Genomic DNA, 16,172 nt, shown 5'->3' with positions numbered 1-16,172 from the left:
TGCTGCTAGAACTTTCATGATTGTACACACACACCCACCAACTTGATAATGCTAGAATTATCTAGCATATTGTTATGCTTGCATGATGCACCGACTTTGGTGCTTGACTTTTCTGGATTTGTGTAGAATGGGATGGGGTTGGACTATTTTAACAACGAATATTGCTTAGCATTTCACATTCCTGATCAAAACTCTTGAATGCCCCTTCTAGCTGTAAATTGAAAACCTTGACGGCGATATCAATCCCATTTGAAAGTGTTCCTCTGTATACTGAGCCAAAACCCCCCGTGCTAAGTAAGTTAGTCTCATGAAATCCATTTGTCGCCTTTACAAGTTCTAGGCCGGAACCTCTTCTCCAAAGAACTTGATGTAGCGAGGCAGTTTCTCTAACAACTTCAACATTCCTTTTCCTGCATAGTATCAGAATCAATGCAGCAGCCGCTAGGAGTATTACTGACATAACCCCTGAGATGATATATTTAGCTTTCCTCCAATTTGGCTTAACTTCTGTTTTATATTTGCACAATGGAACGTGGAGTCGGGAAGAACCGCAAAGCGCACTGTTTGATACAAATGAATCAACAGAGAAGTTTCCGAAAGGCCTTCCGGTTGGAATTTCTCCTTGGAGTTTGTTGAAAGACAAATTCAGATGCTTGAGATACGAGAATGCTTCCAATGACTTTGGGATCACTCCAGATAGATTGTTGTTGGACAAATCCAAGAATTCTAGGCTTAGCAAGGTTTTAAATGAACTGGGAATAGGGCCTTGTAAATAATTGTTTGCCAAGGACAAATTAATCATATTTTGAAGACCACCAATGCTACCGGGAATGTTTCCGGAGAAGTGGTTATTTGATAAATCTATATCCACCACATCTTTCAACTTTCCGATGTCTTCTGAGAGTGGTCCAACTAGAGAGTTGGATAACAAGTTTAGGTGCTGTATATACTTGAGTTCCCACAAGGAAGATGGTATTTTTGAAGTTAACGAATTGGACCCTAACGATAGACTTCTTAGAGCTACTACCAAAGTACCCAAGCAGGAAGGAATAGAACCAGAGAGCCGATTACCATCCAAAAATAAATAGGCTAGGTTGTTTAGTTGACAGAGTTCATACGGGATATGTCCTTGCAGTTCGTTATCATACAGAAACAAACCTTGGAGATTTTTTAGCCTCTGTATTGATGTTGGAATTGCTCCACTCAACTGATTGTTTCCTAGGCTTAATGATATCAAGCTGCTGAAGTTGCCAATATCAACTGGAATGTTACCCCTGATGTTGGAACTGCTTAAATAAACATATAGGAGTGACGCAGACAGATTCCCTCGAGAAGCTGGTATTGTGGTGTTTAGTGGATTATCTCCCAAGTCTAATGTTGTCAAATTTCTAAGATTAAACAAGCAAGAGAGAGTGCTTGCTGCTTGTGGATTAGAAGCATCAATTGTCATATTATTCGAGTGCAAGCTAAGAAACTTAAGGTTTTTCAAGGAACAGAGCGTGCTAGGAAGAAACCCGGTAAATGAAATTGTGTTCATGTCTAGCACCCTGAGCTTGGAAGCATTGGAGAGGTTAGGGAGTAGTCCGGACACGAGGTTAGTTTTGGCTACATCAAGCATTTCTAGGTTTGGAACGTTAAGACCTATGTTTGCTGGGAGGCTACCTGAGAGCTGATTAAAAGAAAGAAATATTATTCTTATCATGGAGTTATTGAAGAGTTTGGATGGAATGATGCCATTGAGTTTATCATCAATCAGTGACAAAGCCTCGAACTGCGGAAGATCACTGATCTCATCTGGTATTGTACCTGTCACAATTTCAGCATGTTTGCATTAAATTTTTAACTTCAGTTTAACTAAAAACTAAATACAAAATGATTATCAAACGGTCCAAAATTTACTACCTGTTAAATTATTGTCAGCAAGATAAATGTTGGTTAAGTAGGTCAAATTACCAAGATTTTTGGGTATGCTTCCACGGAAGTTGTTACCCTCTAATACCAATTCACGAAGCTCTTTGCATTGCCATAGTTCGGAGGGAATCAGACCGTCAAGTTGGTTGTCACCCAAATAAAACCGTCGAATACTTGGAAGATGCTCACTTATATTGTCTGGAAGACTGCCACTCATGTTGTTTCCATATAGAGTAAAAGTAGTCAAAGAAGATATGTTGAGGGCAGGCACAAAAGCAGAGCCTTTTAGAGCATTGTTCTGCACAAACGACTCCTCCAGCTGACCTAAGTTGCCCATCTCGTTTGGAAGTTCTATAAATCAATCCATCTATATTGTTAAAATCATGTAAACATATATAGGAGTTGCTTCTTATTGGGAATCCCGTTCTACCGTAGCAAAAATGGGATAACATTATAAGGACCATGTACTCGCTATATAAGTTCTCTTTTTGCTCCAGAATACGAGGGTCTTACATGGTAAATATACATGCAATTACAATTTTTCATTTTTTGCTAAAGTGGGACGAGATCCCTGCTAAGAAGGGGCTCGTATCTAAACTACCTAGTACCTATTAATAGAACTCTGCTCTCAACCAAAACTACATGAAATTACAATTTTAACCCTCACCAAAACTGCACAAAAATAAAAAAATATAGGCAATTTAGTAATTACACGAACATAAATTTTGCTGTTATTTACGGCAACCTCACAGCCAGGTCACCATAGCATGCCTTATTTAGACCATCTCCAACCCTGGGCTAAAAGCCAAATTACCCCCCCCCCCCCAAACACTCTCCAACCCATACTAAAATTTTAGGCTAAATGTCAAATGCTATTTCTGGGCCAAATACCCCCCCAGCTTTCCCCCTGAGCTAAATGCGAAATGTTTATAGGAATTTAAATTTTTTTAGATTAAAACGTTCATAAAATTAATTTACAATAATCTACATATTTTTTAAAAAAAAAATTGATTTAATAAAAAAAATTAGGCTAATTTCATTCTTTAATAATTCCGGGCTAAAATTTTAGGGTAGAAGGGTTGGAGCAGAAAAGATGTTTCTGGGCTAAAAGCTAAATTTTCCGGGCTAAAAAATTTGGCTTTTAGCCCAAGGGTTGGAGATAGTCTTAAAAAATAAAAATAAAATAAAATAGTAAATAAAAAACATGCCTACTTTAGAAGAAAGTGCTCATCATTGTCCCAATTTTTATAATTGATTTCTTATTTTAGAATTTTAAAAACTAATCACACTTCATAGTTTAAAAAAAAAACAAAATGAAATGAAATTATTCACACATACTTTGTGTGGGCATTTGCTAGTGTACATTTAACAAAACCTAAGTCATACAGTATACCTTCGAACTTGTTGTCGTCAAGGTATATGCCATTCACCATTGTTAAGTTGCCTATTTCTCTGGGTATGCTACCTGTTAAATATGTGCATGCATTCCAACAAAAAAGAAGGAAAAAAAAAACGAGATGATTGATATACATCTTATATATAGATGTTAAAATGAAACAAAGATGTTAAAATGTAATCATGAAGCAAGCAACATTAATTTATATTCCTAGAAGGTTGGTAATGGTAGTACGTAGGTACCCGATAGTTGGTTGCTGCTCAGATCAATTTCTTTGATTGCGGATAAGTTGAAGATAGCAACGGGTATGAAGCCAACGAAGTCATTACCATACAATCTAAAGGTTTGAAGTTTAGCGAACAACCCAAACCACGAAGGAATGGTTCCCATAAAGTTCTTGTTTCCAAAGTTAATCTTCTTCAACCGGCGCAAACGAGACAGTTCTTGGGGTAGGGGACCATGAAAACTATTATTCGTAAGGCCCAACTCAAAGAGAAATGAGAGGTTGCCAAGATGCGGATGAATAACTCCGGCAAGACCCATGTACGAGAGATCTAAGGTCGTGACTCTGTGGTGGCGAGCACCGCAGGTAACACCAACCCAGTTGCAAATGCCGGAATTGGACGCAGAGGACCAGTTGCAAATGCCGGAATTGGACGCAGCAACAAACAAAAAAATAAAAAGCAGCAGAGAAACAAAAAATGAATGAGGAAAGGGAAACAAGCAAAGGCATATAAGGCCTTTGCCTCTTTGTTTGGCATTCTTCACCAATCAAATGTAGTTGGAGACTCTGAACAATCCACCGACTCCCCAACTGCAGCAAAAATAATCTCCAAGAATCCCATGAATTTCTTCGGGGTGGCCTAGACCACCCCGTGAAATTTTAACCAAGTCTAAATTGTCTGCTGCCAGATTGTCAAATGTAGTTTCAAAGTTCCAAGCTTAAGTCCCCGAGAAGTAAGACATCAAAGAAGCAAACCTATACAAAGATGCAACTCAAAAGGAAATAAATTATTCTGTTTGGAGTTTTTCTTTACTACTCATGGGTACAAGATATAGAGCATGCCTTTGGCTAAAAATTCTATGGAAACCTATTGGGGATAAGAATCCAAGGAAAAGGAGAAATTGGAAAAGTGGAAGTCTCCCTTTATACTCGTAAAGCCCCAGCAAAGTTGACAATGTTGGTGCAAGCATTTTGAAGATGGACTAAAGTTAAAAACAAGGGACTAAAGTTAAAAACAAGGGACTTTACCAAAAGAAAAGTTAAAACATGCGTTATCATGTTGGATAAAAAAGACAAAGGAACAAAGAAAAAGTGCACATGTTGACAAATGAACAAAGGAAAAGAAGCCAAAAATACCACTTGACCGACTCATGCTTGGAAATTCCCCCAATTCAAGAAGAAAAGTAGAAAAATATGCTCTAAGAGAGTGACTAAAGGAAGAAAAGTTTTCTGAAAAAGCTAAAGAAGGTGGTTATCATGTTTGGAAAAGCTAAAGGAGTAAGTGCATGTGTTGATAAATAAACAAAGGAAAAGAAGTCAGAAATTTTGATGATGACAAAAGAAAAGTCCCCAACACAACTTCAATAAAGACAAAGAAGGAAGGAGACGTGAAGAAGGTTCAAAGCCTTCTTTGCCACGTGAAGACAGAACAAAGATTTTTTTCATTGTGTAAAAAAATTCTCACCTGCTTCTCTGCCACGAGAAGATGAAAAAAAAGGTTCAAAGCCTTTATATTAAACACTTGCCATCCCAAGTCTACAAAGAAGGAAAAACTTGCTGCCAAATTATTTAAGAAACTCATTCACATGGCAAACACCCAAGGAACTAGAAGACAAGTCAAAACTACAAAAGATTTTGGGAAAAGCATCACTTTGTACAAGTGTTAATGAGAAAAGAATGGCAAGTATCGAAGACAAAATATAAATGGAAACACAAAAGGGGTGTCCAAATGCCCACTATCAAGACCAGTCAAATAATTTCCCCTGAGGAAATAGAAATGCCAGAGAGTAATTACACTCTAATACATCAAAACTCATTCAAAATGCAACAGATACGAGGGATGCATTACTACGAATTTAAGAGTGCAAATTCCCACCTTTGGAGCCATGAATCAACACTTGTTTTCAAAGTACTACAAAATAGTTTGTCTAAACAACCAATCGAAGAGACTCTGTTACTTCTACACAAATTAATTAAACCAATCAGTCATGGTTCAAAGCTTCAACCCACTCCGAATCAATTTCAGAACACAGAAAAATGAAAATGGGGTCACCTGCTGGTTATCTTCTTCCTCTTTTTCTTTGAATTCGAGCCACAAAAAGAGGACAAGCAAGGTGGTGAAGAGCCGAGGCAGCAGAAAGGAAAAAACTCATGACCTACATAAGAAGCCTCCGCGATTTAGGAGGAAAATCGGATAAAATTGGAGCAATTCAAAAGAGTTCAAACTTCACCAATCTTACCCTTATTCATTTTGGAATTCATCGGCTGACAAACCTGAAAAGAATTTCAAAACATTACGAAAATCATTAGGAGCCCAAGTATTGCAGAGCTGCCTTTTGCTTCTAGAGGAAGACCACCGGAATTTAGAGTCAAGAAAAGGAGGACTTCTGAGGCCATTTCGCAAGAGAAGGGGAGAGGGGAATGAATAAAGCTGCACCTCACGTGGGAGCTTGGTCACGTGGAAAAGAAGAGAAGTTTTTGGACTTGGAAGAGTCACATAAAAAAAAAAAAGAGTAAAGTTTGTTATCAGGAGTTTTGTGGGTCAAATGGGTTCAAGGATCCATACTGAATAAGGTCAAAAAATCAAAAGAATAATATATATATATATATAAGGAGAGGGCTGCCATTTGTCTTTTTCCATCTTATGAGCCTGTTTGATCCAAACACTACAAATATATATAATAAAGAAAGGAAAAGTTACATCAAAAGAGAGGGAAATAAAAGCTCATCAAAAACTTCCTACTCACGTGAGTATTATGAGCATGGTCCATGGATTAAAACTCACGGCAGTGGCTCTATGACACCAAAGATTGAAAAACATCATTGTTTCCTAAAAATATGGAGATATTTTACGAACTACGCCGGTTTGATTCCGTTAAGGATACGTAAGCAGTTTGATATCAAATTTCAGACGCAACCATGAAAGCAAGACAAATCCCTGGTTTATATAAACTAAATTCACTTCTACTACTTTACCCAAGTAATTACAAATTCTACAAAGAGTAAAAGAGAAGTGTGGAAGCACAGTTCCTAGATTTCCAATTAAAGTATGCTGCTCACACAACGAAGCCGTATAAAGTATCAAAGGGCACGAAGCCACAAATCTCAATGGCATGGAGCCGTATCAAGTATCAAAAGGGCATGAAGCCGTAACAAGACTTAAATCCCACGAAGCCATATTATATTCCTCACCCGCATGAGCTGAAACTGCATAAGGCACTATGCTCCTCGCCCACATGAGCTGAAACTGCATAAGGCACTATGCTTCTCGCCCGCACGAGCTGAAACTGCACAAGGCATCAAAACCAAACAAATACCTATTACACATGAACTACGAGTGACTTGATCCCTCAAGAGGGTACGTAGGCAATCTAGGGTTCAATCTAGGTGTAGTCACAAAATCAAACAAACACTCAAATCCTCAAGTTACGATTTATTCAAATTAGAATCAAAGGGTATTCCTTTCCAAAAAAAAGGGTTGTAATTAATAGGCGCGTAGCCTAGAATGGGTCGAACTCGAATTAATAAAACCCTTTTCAAAAAAATGAACGAGGGTGAAATTTTGTCGAGTAAATTATTTGTTTACATATTGTGTACACTTTTTGCTCAACAGTACCCTTGGCTTATATCTCAGAGTTGGATTTCTGATTCCTTCAACAAGATTGCCATTAAAGTTGAAAGTGGGTACTGGTGGTGATGCTAATTTGCTTATGCTATTTTGGAATCCATTGAATGATGGAGGTCCATGGTGCATCATTATGCTATTGAAGGGTGCTCTTTTTCCTTGTGGTCTTGTGCTATTTGAGGATGATGGTCCACGATATTCCATTCATATTCAACAAATTAATCTTGATAAGATATCAGTTAATGTATTGTCAATACCTTTTATATGTTAAAAAAAAATGGTTTAAAACCATTCTCTGTAATTGAATCAACAAAATTAACCCATCTTCGGGCTGCTTATTTATTAGCATGTATCTTATTATAATGAGAAACTATATTTTGACAATCTGTTCTAAAAATAAAGACTTCATTATGTAAAAATAAAGAGAATGCCTCAAGTGAATTAATTATTCCTAAAATTTCTAAATCTGTTGACGGTAATCTTGACTATACATCACTAAATTTTCTTGATGAATATCTACAAACTTGTTCGTCAAACTTTGGTGACTCCTTATGCTTTTTCTGGTATAGTATACATGCCCATCCTAATGATGAAGCATCTGTTTCAACTATTTTGTAACTATCATCTAATGGTAATGTTAATGGCTTGAGTTGAGTAATTTCTTCCTTTATATTTTGAACTAATTTAATATATTCACTATTAAAATATTTTTGTCCTGTTTTGCTAGTTTTATTATGTAATACTGCTATTTTTCTTCCTAAATCAGGGATAAAATTTCTTGCATAATTTAACAATCCTAAAATGCTTGTAATTGTTTTTTGTCTTCTAAATTATCTGGAAATTCTAAGACCTTTTTAGCTATATGATCTTGTAATTGTATTGTACCTAACTTAATATACATTCCTAGAAATTCTATATCTTGTTTTTCTAATGCTATTTTATTTTTACTAATCACAATTTCATTATTGATAAATTCTTGCAAAACTATTTATGAGTGCTTTCTATGTTCATTTCTATGGGCATGATAAATTCTTACTATGTACTAAAATATCATCTACATAAACACTACAAAATTTATCATATTTCTTGAAAATTTGGTCCATCTTTCTTTGAAAGATTGATAGAGCATTTTTAAGTCTAAATGGCATAACACGCCACTCAAAATGTCCTTCTGGACAAGTAAAAGTTATCTACTCAATTGATTCATATGCTAATCGTATTTGCCAAAATCCTGATTTATAATCAAATTTGCTAAAATATTTACTCTCTTGAATTTTATTTATAAGATCATCCTTATTTGGTAACTTATAACTATTTTCATATGTATTATCATTTAATCTCTTATAATTATAAACTATTCTAACCTTATCTCTCTTTAGTTCTGAATGTTTTCTTACTATAAATGTTGTTGATCTATGTCTAGACTTGAAGGGTCTAATTACTTTTAAATTTAACAACTCTTTTATTTGTTGTTCAAACTCCTGTTTATCTATTAAACTACAAGGAATATCAGTTGTCTTAATGGTTAAATTTGGGTTAATTATATCTAATTTTACTTATATTTTACTTTTACTCCAATGTAACTGTGGGTCTTCTCCTATGATTCTAGTTTGTTATGCTAATTGGAATAATTCTTCTAAACTCCTTGATTTATCTAACTGTAATATTTCTATACGGTTTCTTTCTTCCAAAATCGGATATTCATGTTCAAATATTTCTTCTTCATCAAACTCTTCTATATTATTATACTCATCATTTTCTTTTGAGTTTTCTAAATAACTATATTGGCCACTAGACTCTTCTATACTTATGCTTTTGTATGCTTCTATAGTATTACTTTGATCTGTTATTGTAATACCTCTCTTAAAAAATGTTATGTTAGGATTCATGAATAAAAAAACATTGTAAACTTTTCAAAAAATTTAAACCTAAAATAAATAGGTATGATCCTACTGGTGAAACAAATGTTAGTGGTAAATTAAATTGTTGTTTTTCTACTTTAATGGACTCATTATTAATGCAATGTGTTAAGTAAATTGGTCTCTTATTAAACTGTGTTATTCTTACTGGTTTTGCTAATTTTTGTCTATATTTTTCTGGTACTAATTCTTCTCTTATGACACTCTTTGTGCTTCCTGTATCTATCATGGTTGTTGTTTGTATTTTATGTTCTTTTGTTAATTCTATTTCACAATTTATGGTAATTAAAGAACTATTTTTTGGCTTTTCTATACCATGAACAATATTTTCTAATATCTCATTATTTTCTTGTGATTCTGCTGAATTAATTTCTAATAACCTATTACTATAGCACTTTTCACATAATATTGAATGTGTATCATAATATTTATTTGCAACTAATTTGCTACATTTATGACATTTTTCTGGCCAATCTAAATTAATATATTTATAATCTTCTTCATGTTGTTCTTCTATGAATGCACACATATACTCTTCTAAATCACTATTTGAACTATTTGAATCTTCTGAGTTTGAATGTATCATATTTATACTTTCTATACTATAAATAATCTCATTATCACTTAAATCATATAAATTGTATATTGACTGAATATCTTCATCTTCTTCTAACTTAAACAAATCTATCAAATGTACTTTATCTCTCAATTGTTTACCTAATTTTGGACATTTAGGTCTAATATGTCCAGCTTCTCCACATGAATAACATTTACAAGTACTCTTATCTTTTGGTGCTTTATATTTTCCAATCCAAGGTCTGCCACTTCTTTTCCTAAATTGTTTCGGAATATATTTTCTTTTCCCATATGTCCTTGAAGGTCTTATGTTGAAATTCTTATACTGTTTGTATGGTTTATATTACTTGCATTTCTTTTTATATATTTTCTTATGCTTATTCTTCTTATGACAACCAAACTGTTGTGGTAAATATATATTTTTACAGCTAATGTAAAATTGTTTCATAATCTGCCTTTTAGCTTTTATTTGGCTACACTCATGTCTAAGTATGTCATATACATGTTGAATTCTAGGTCCTATAGCAATATCATTTTTCTTTGCATGCTTTTGCCATTCATTCCAAATCTTTTCACCTATTGGTTGATGCGAATAAAATAAGCACACTCAAATTAAACCCTCTTTTTGACAATTGTAGCAAAGTATGTAAGTAGGGATCGTTCTAAACCGGGGATTAGGAGGGCTTGCTAAAACCTCTAAACTGACTCAAAAACAAAAAGAAACAAAGTTAAAAATGTAAACAAAAGATTTTAAAACAAGAAAGTAAAAGGGGGATTTGAGTTTGGTGAAGTTGAAAGTAAAAACAAATAAACTAAAAACTTAAATAGATTTTAAACAAATTTGGGTTGAATGGATAATGGAAGGCTAGCTAAGGGGTTCTTCTCCACACATGTCTTGCTTGCATACAAAATGATTTCCAATTGCTCTTCGATAAGTTATGAATACTCAACGGCCCAAATTAACCGTGAATTGCACTAATTAACTCTCAGTTTTTCAACAAGTTATTAGATTGGATGATTGCATACGACAACCCAAAACATTCCCTACAAGTTCCCTACATGAATTGCATAATAGAGATACAAGCAAGAATCATTAAGTTCTATGAAAAACATAAGCATTGACGAGGCACTCGTTACTATGATTTGCATGAAACTTATGCCAAGAATTTACTTAACGTGATTGTGACTAGCAACCTTCACTACTTGTGAATATAAGTTCATAACGATTAGGTGAAACTCCCTTATATTCTAGCGTCAAATTCATGCATGAAAATTAAGCGTGCACTCTCAACCAACATACACAAATTAGTTTTTATACGAACGGATAAGTAAATTGAATTCACAATTCAAGAAACGCAATTGGAAGTAATCAAATCATATAGCAAGCATAAACATGGTTTTGAATCCCCCCTAGCCAAGGGGGGTTTAGTTCCTCATTATTACAAAACAAAGATAAACAAATTTAACCATTGAAAAACAAAGGGAAGAAAGCACCTAAACGTTCCAACGATCCATGTTGGATAGCAAGCGCGTCCAATGACTTTTCTCCTTCTCCTTGCCGCCACAACAAGGTTGGAATGATGTTGAAGGGTTGGTTATTTGGAGGAATGGATGGGAAGGGGTTTAGATATGTAGGAGAGGCAAGGAAAGGCTTGGAGAATGGTTAATTTCTGGATGATTTGAATGAGGTTGCTGCCATGGTATTTATAGGAAGAGGATGGACATGTTTAATGCAAAAATCTGGTGGAATGAAGTAGGTAAGGCATGGCAAGGTGGAGAATTGTTGGTGAGGGTAGGTTTTGAGTCATCCACTCACATGTCATGGTGAGTTAAGCATTGCATCATCCACTCAAATGTCATGGTGAGTTAAGCATTACATCATCCACTCAAATGTCATAGTGAGATAGGCATTGCATCATCACTAAAAAAATCTGGTGGAAGTAAAACAAAGGGAAGGCTACGGCATTGATGAATTTTATGGGGTATGCATGGTTTTGAGTGAAGTTTTGGCCAATCCTTCTAGAAATTTATCCCTTCTTGCAACTTGTATTTGTTTCACCAGATTTTTAGCATGTTCTTAGCCTCTTTTGTCTTCAAATTCGTCCATCCATCTTGCTCATATCATATGTAATCCATTCCAAGCTCAAAACTGCTCCAAAATGCACCAAAATGCACTTTCTTGCTACCTTAGCCCTTTGGACCTACAAACACACGAAAATGGCTTAAAGTACTAAAATAACTAAGAACTAATAACGTAAATGCAAGAAAACTAGTTAACTAAGTCGCATAAATATGCGTCTATCATTGGTCCTTTTATTTTTGTCATATAAGTATCTAATAAATTAATGTCACTAATTCTACCTGTTCTTCCTAAAATATTTAAAGAAATCTATTGTATACTCAGCTATATACTGTAAATCACAAATTTGTAATTGTTCTAAATTTCTAATTGCTCTTATTTGTTCTTGTTCGCTTCTACCATCTAACCTATTATGATCTAAAAATTCTTGTTTAATTAAAGTAACAAAATCATCAATATTAAAATGCGTTTTAGCTACCTGATGCTGTTCTGGATTTTGAACTTTCCATGATTGAAAATAATAAAAAAACTAAACCATCTAAAGTATGTTCAAAATAATCTAACATATTTTGTGAATTACTAAAATCTAACATTAATGTTGCATGTACGCAACCTTTCTTCCATCTCTCAATCGTTCTTTCCTAATCTTGTGGATCTATATTACCTAAGTTTAATATATTACCAGCTATATTAATAGGTGGTTTTATCATACTTTGTTCTATGTAGTCTACTCGTGCTTGTTCAAGATAATTTTCATTTGTTGGTCTAAAAAATTGTTGATCAGTTCTACCTGTGTGTCCTGGATTTTCTACTTCTGATGTACTATTTTCTTCTGCTGGATTGCATTCTACTTTCAATTCTAATAAATTATTATATTCTTTTGATCCTAAAATATGTTCTACTCCTATTTCTAAAATTAATTTTTTTCATCTCTTCATCTGAAATTCTATGTAGTCCTAAATCATATGTCTTATATTTTTCTAAGTATTGTTTTTCCTCTAAATGATCAATATCTTCTATAAGCTTATCTACAATATGATCAAAATTTTGCTCAACTAAATTAATATCTAAATTATCAAAAGCCATATGAATGCTCTCATTTTCGATCTCACTCTCATCCTCTTCTATTTTTTCTAGTTGCTTGTAATTACTAAACCTAATTGTTGCGTTCCTTGTACTAGTTTCATATATTTGTACTTTATCTAATTGTTTATTTCTTGTTACTTGTAAATTAAGTAATATCCACTGAGTTCCTTCTAAAAAACAATTATCTACGGGTGTTACTTCTATCATATTTACATGTTTACTACCAAATATTTGAACTAAATTTTGAAATTCTAAATTAAACTTATGATTATATTTATCAGACACTTTACCAATATACATTAAGCTAATGCACAAATATTTATACTCTACTTTCATATTATAATTTTTTGTTCTTATGCTCACTTTAATATATTTACTAAATTCGTTTATTGTCATAACATAATTAGAAATACAACCTATAACTGCTAAATTTAAACTTAAGTCTACTTCAGCTGTTGCTATTGCTGCTTATTGGTGATTATTTCATCTATCATCATATATGTATACTAAAGCTTTTGTGCCTACTTGTGCTCTTGTTAATTCTGCTATTCCAATTAATATTGTTCCTATATGAATCTGACTAAAATGTAATTTTCTCAAATGAGTAAGTGATTCTTTACTGAGTAAATTAAGTGTAAATTCTTTATCAATACAACTAACTTCATGTTGACTGATGCTACTTATAATTCTACTTCTATTTTCAAATAAACCTAATTGATATAAATTATTTATTTTTCTGAGTTCTCTCAAATCCTCTTCTAATAAATTCTTGTGCTTCTTCTTTATTTGGGTAAATATCTTTAGCTCTAACTACTTCTTTTCCTTTTCTTTTGATAAGTTCCATTTTTTGTTATCAAAAGGATCTATCTTAGGTCTTCTAATATGATTATTCGCACTTAAAGTTAAATTTTCTAATTTATTTAGCAAAGAAGGTGGAAATGATGAAGATGCGTTATGTAAAACTTGATTTATTTTTTATATTTGTTCTTCAACTTGATCTAATTTTTCAGCCAAACCTAAAACTAATTGAATAATTAAATTATTTTGCCTAATGGGGATATTACTACTAGCTACTTGTGTTGAAAAATTTGTTAAACCTACTGGTTCTTTATCTAAATTACTAATTTCTTTCAAAGCTTGGATATATTTTCTGCTAGTTCTAGAATCGGTCATTAAACTAATAATTTATCTATTTTATTATGTAACTTATCTACTTATTCACTCAACTCTTTTTGCACTAGTTGAATTTTTTGGACTTCTAATTTTAACTACTCAACTATTTATAATGATCTAAGTTCTATTTGCTTAGGCTTATTATCTATGAGGTCCATAAGCTCTTTTATCTCTCTTTTGCTAGGAAACCTTTGAATATTTTTATTATTATCTTCTAACTCAGATGTAATATAATCTAAATTTTGTCTAATTGTTTTTATAGAATTTTTCTGAAAATACTCTAACAACTGGTTTAACAAATGAGTATGCTTATTATTTTCTAATTTTATATTTTCTGATTGACTAATAATAAGATATACAATACTATTGCCTTGTGGATTCTCTTCACTATGCAAGATATGATTATGCTTTCTCAATAGGAAATAACAAACTAAATTATTTTTGTCAAAGGTTATTTTTCTTTTTTGAGGTTTACTAATTTCTAAATTAAGATAATCTATCATAAACTAAAGTCTACCTTTCTCTAAAGTTACTGCTAACTGATTTCTTAGAAACTCTCTTTCTTTTCTCAAGGTCTCTAAAACTTGATCTGTTGCTCTTTTTGTTTCTAAAACTTTATTTTGCACTTCTATGTTATTATATTTACTAATAAATGAAAGATGTTCAAGATAACCAAGATAAAACTTTTGCTTCTTCAGAGTCTTACTAATTCTTTTGGATATATATGCTAATCTTCTCTTTATGCCAGTTATAGTTGGGTGTCTGGGACAATACATACCTAGTGGTTGTGGTTGACAAGGTCGACAATGACAATAATATATGTTGTTCATAGAAAATAAACAAGTATGATATCAGTTGTATCAATGACTTCCGTCCTCAAGGTACTTTACTATTGTAATTATACTATTAAAATGTTAAACTTGGCCTTGATACCAAATTCGGAAAGCAAACCCGGTTAAATGGTCGGATGACCATTATAACAACTAGACATAAAACCTTGCACATGAAACTCGACATGTTTCAGCATGATGGCCACTCACAGTACAAGTATAAGGCTTTAAAGGCTGAACTCATAGATATGAAGAATTCAGAGGTACCCTGGTTAATGTCCAGTTATTTGTATGGCAAGCATTCAACTATAATAGAGTGTTCGAACAAAGTATGATCGTCAGTTTAGCAGGTTAATAATATAACTACAATAGTGTTTCCCTTTTTTGGAACATAAGTCTAATTAAACAAACACACTAAAGAAAGAAAAGAAAGCTTACTTAAGACTTGGAGATTGCTTGAATATGTACACTTGAACTTTTATTGATATATAGAATGTTTACAAAGATAGTTGTTTACAAGGAAGTGTTTTCAAGGAAATGTTTACAAGGATGTTATAAAGACTACGGATGCTTGAGAGTATGAAGATGGTGTGAGTATATGGTGAGAGTAGGGTGTTTAGGTGTTGGGATGCTGAGTTGTGTTTTTACAATGAATGGATTTCCTCTTATATATATTGAATGAGGATACAACAGTATACAAATTTACAAATGAATGGTGTAGACATCTTTTTGGTACTTGTCACTTTGCTTCTACTGTTGCTGAAAATATCAGCACTGTTTTCTAAAACGTGTATGACTTTTGCTTTATTTGATAAATGCATGTGAACTTGCTTGTCTCCTTTTGCTTTGCATGTGAACTTGCTTGTCTTATTTAGCTTTGCATGTGAACTTGTTGCAGAGTTTTTTCTCCTGGAGTTTTTGTTTTTGCTTTGATGAAGAGCATGTGATTTCTGATCGATGTTGGAGATTGGGATATTTTTGGTTTCTGTCAAAAGGTTCTCAAGGGCAACATTGCCATTTTTGAAATTATTTTTCCTTAAGGTTAAATGAAAATTTTCTACGGTGTTTCCATTAGTTTTCCCAAAAATTAATGGGTAAGGAGGACATGGTGTATGGTTAAATTAATCAGGGTCAGGGTGTCTGTTAATGGGGTTTGAATCATAAATTGTCTGTGTGGATGTGCAGAATGCATGGCCAACCAAAGAGGTTTTGCCACTATTTCTTACCATAAACTGATGACATTAAATAAGGTCATGGCCGACCAAAAAAGTTTATGTAGTAGCTTGGGATGCCATAATAACATTAAACTCATTCCACCTTAGTCGTTCTCTCGTAGACTCTCTCTCCTAATTC

General features: G+C 33.4%; 1 protein-coding gene and 1 long non-coding RNA gene across 2 annotated transcripts; both read right to left on the bottom strand.

The window, feature by feature from the left end:
* Positions 1-148: 148 nt before the first annotated feature.
* Positions 149-3,850, bottom strand: LOC139194740 (probable LRR receptor-like serine/threonine-protein kinase At3g47570). The gene is made up of 3 exons (XM_070819646.1): positions 3,550-3,850; positions 1,903-2,262; positions 149-1,806 (listed from the first exon to the last, which is right to left on the bottom strand). Exons 1-3 carry the CDS (start codon positions 3,848-3,850, stop codon positions 149-151), a joined length of 2,319 nt encoding a protein of 772 aa, XP_070675747.1.
* Positions 3,851-11,009: 7,159 nt separating this feature from the next.
* LOC139194072 (uncharacterized) lies at positions 11,010-15,459 on the bottom strand. The gene is made up of 2 exons (XR_011578791.1): positions 15,258-15,459; positions 11,010-11,851 (listed from the first exon to the last, which is right to left on the bottom strand). It is a non-coding gene; the product is annotated as an uncharacterized lncRNA (long non-coding RNA).
* Positions 15,460-16,172: the final 713 nt, after the last annotated feature.

The sequence above is a fragment of the Malus domestica genome, chromosome 03 (assembly GCF_042453785.1).
Source record: "Malus domestica chromosome 03, GDT2T_hap1".
Lineage (NCBI taxonomy): Eukaryota > Viridiplantae > Streptophyta > Magnoliopsida > Rosales > Rosaceae > Malus > Malus domestica.
Note: the sequence above shows the minus strand (reverse complement) of the source record. Positions and strands in the feature narration are given on the sequence as shown.

Excerpts from the sequence above, each read along its gene's own strand:
- LOC139194740 (XM_070819646.1), bottom strand. The coding sequence starts at position 3,850 with ATGGGTCTTGCCGGAGTTATTCATCCGCATCTTGGCAACCTCTCATTT. Across the intron at positions 2,263-3,549 it reads GAGCAGCAACCAACTATCGG|AACTTCCAAACGAGATGGGC; the intron begins GTACCTACGTAC and ends ATTGATTTATAG. Across the intron at positions 1,807-1,902 it reads TGCTGACAATAATTTAACAG|GTACAATACCAGATGAGATC; the intron begins GTAGTAAATTTT and ends AAATTGTGACAG.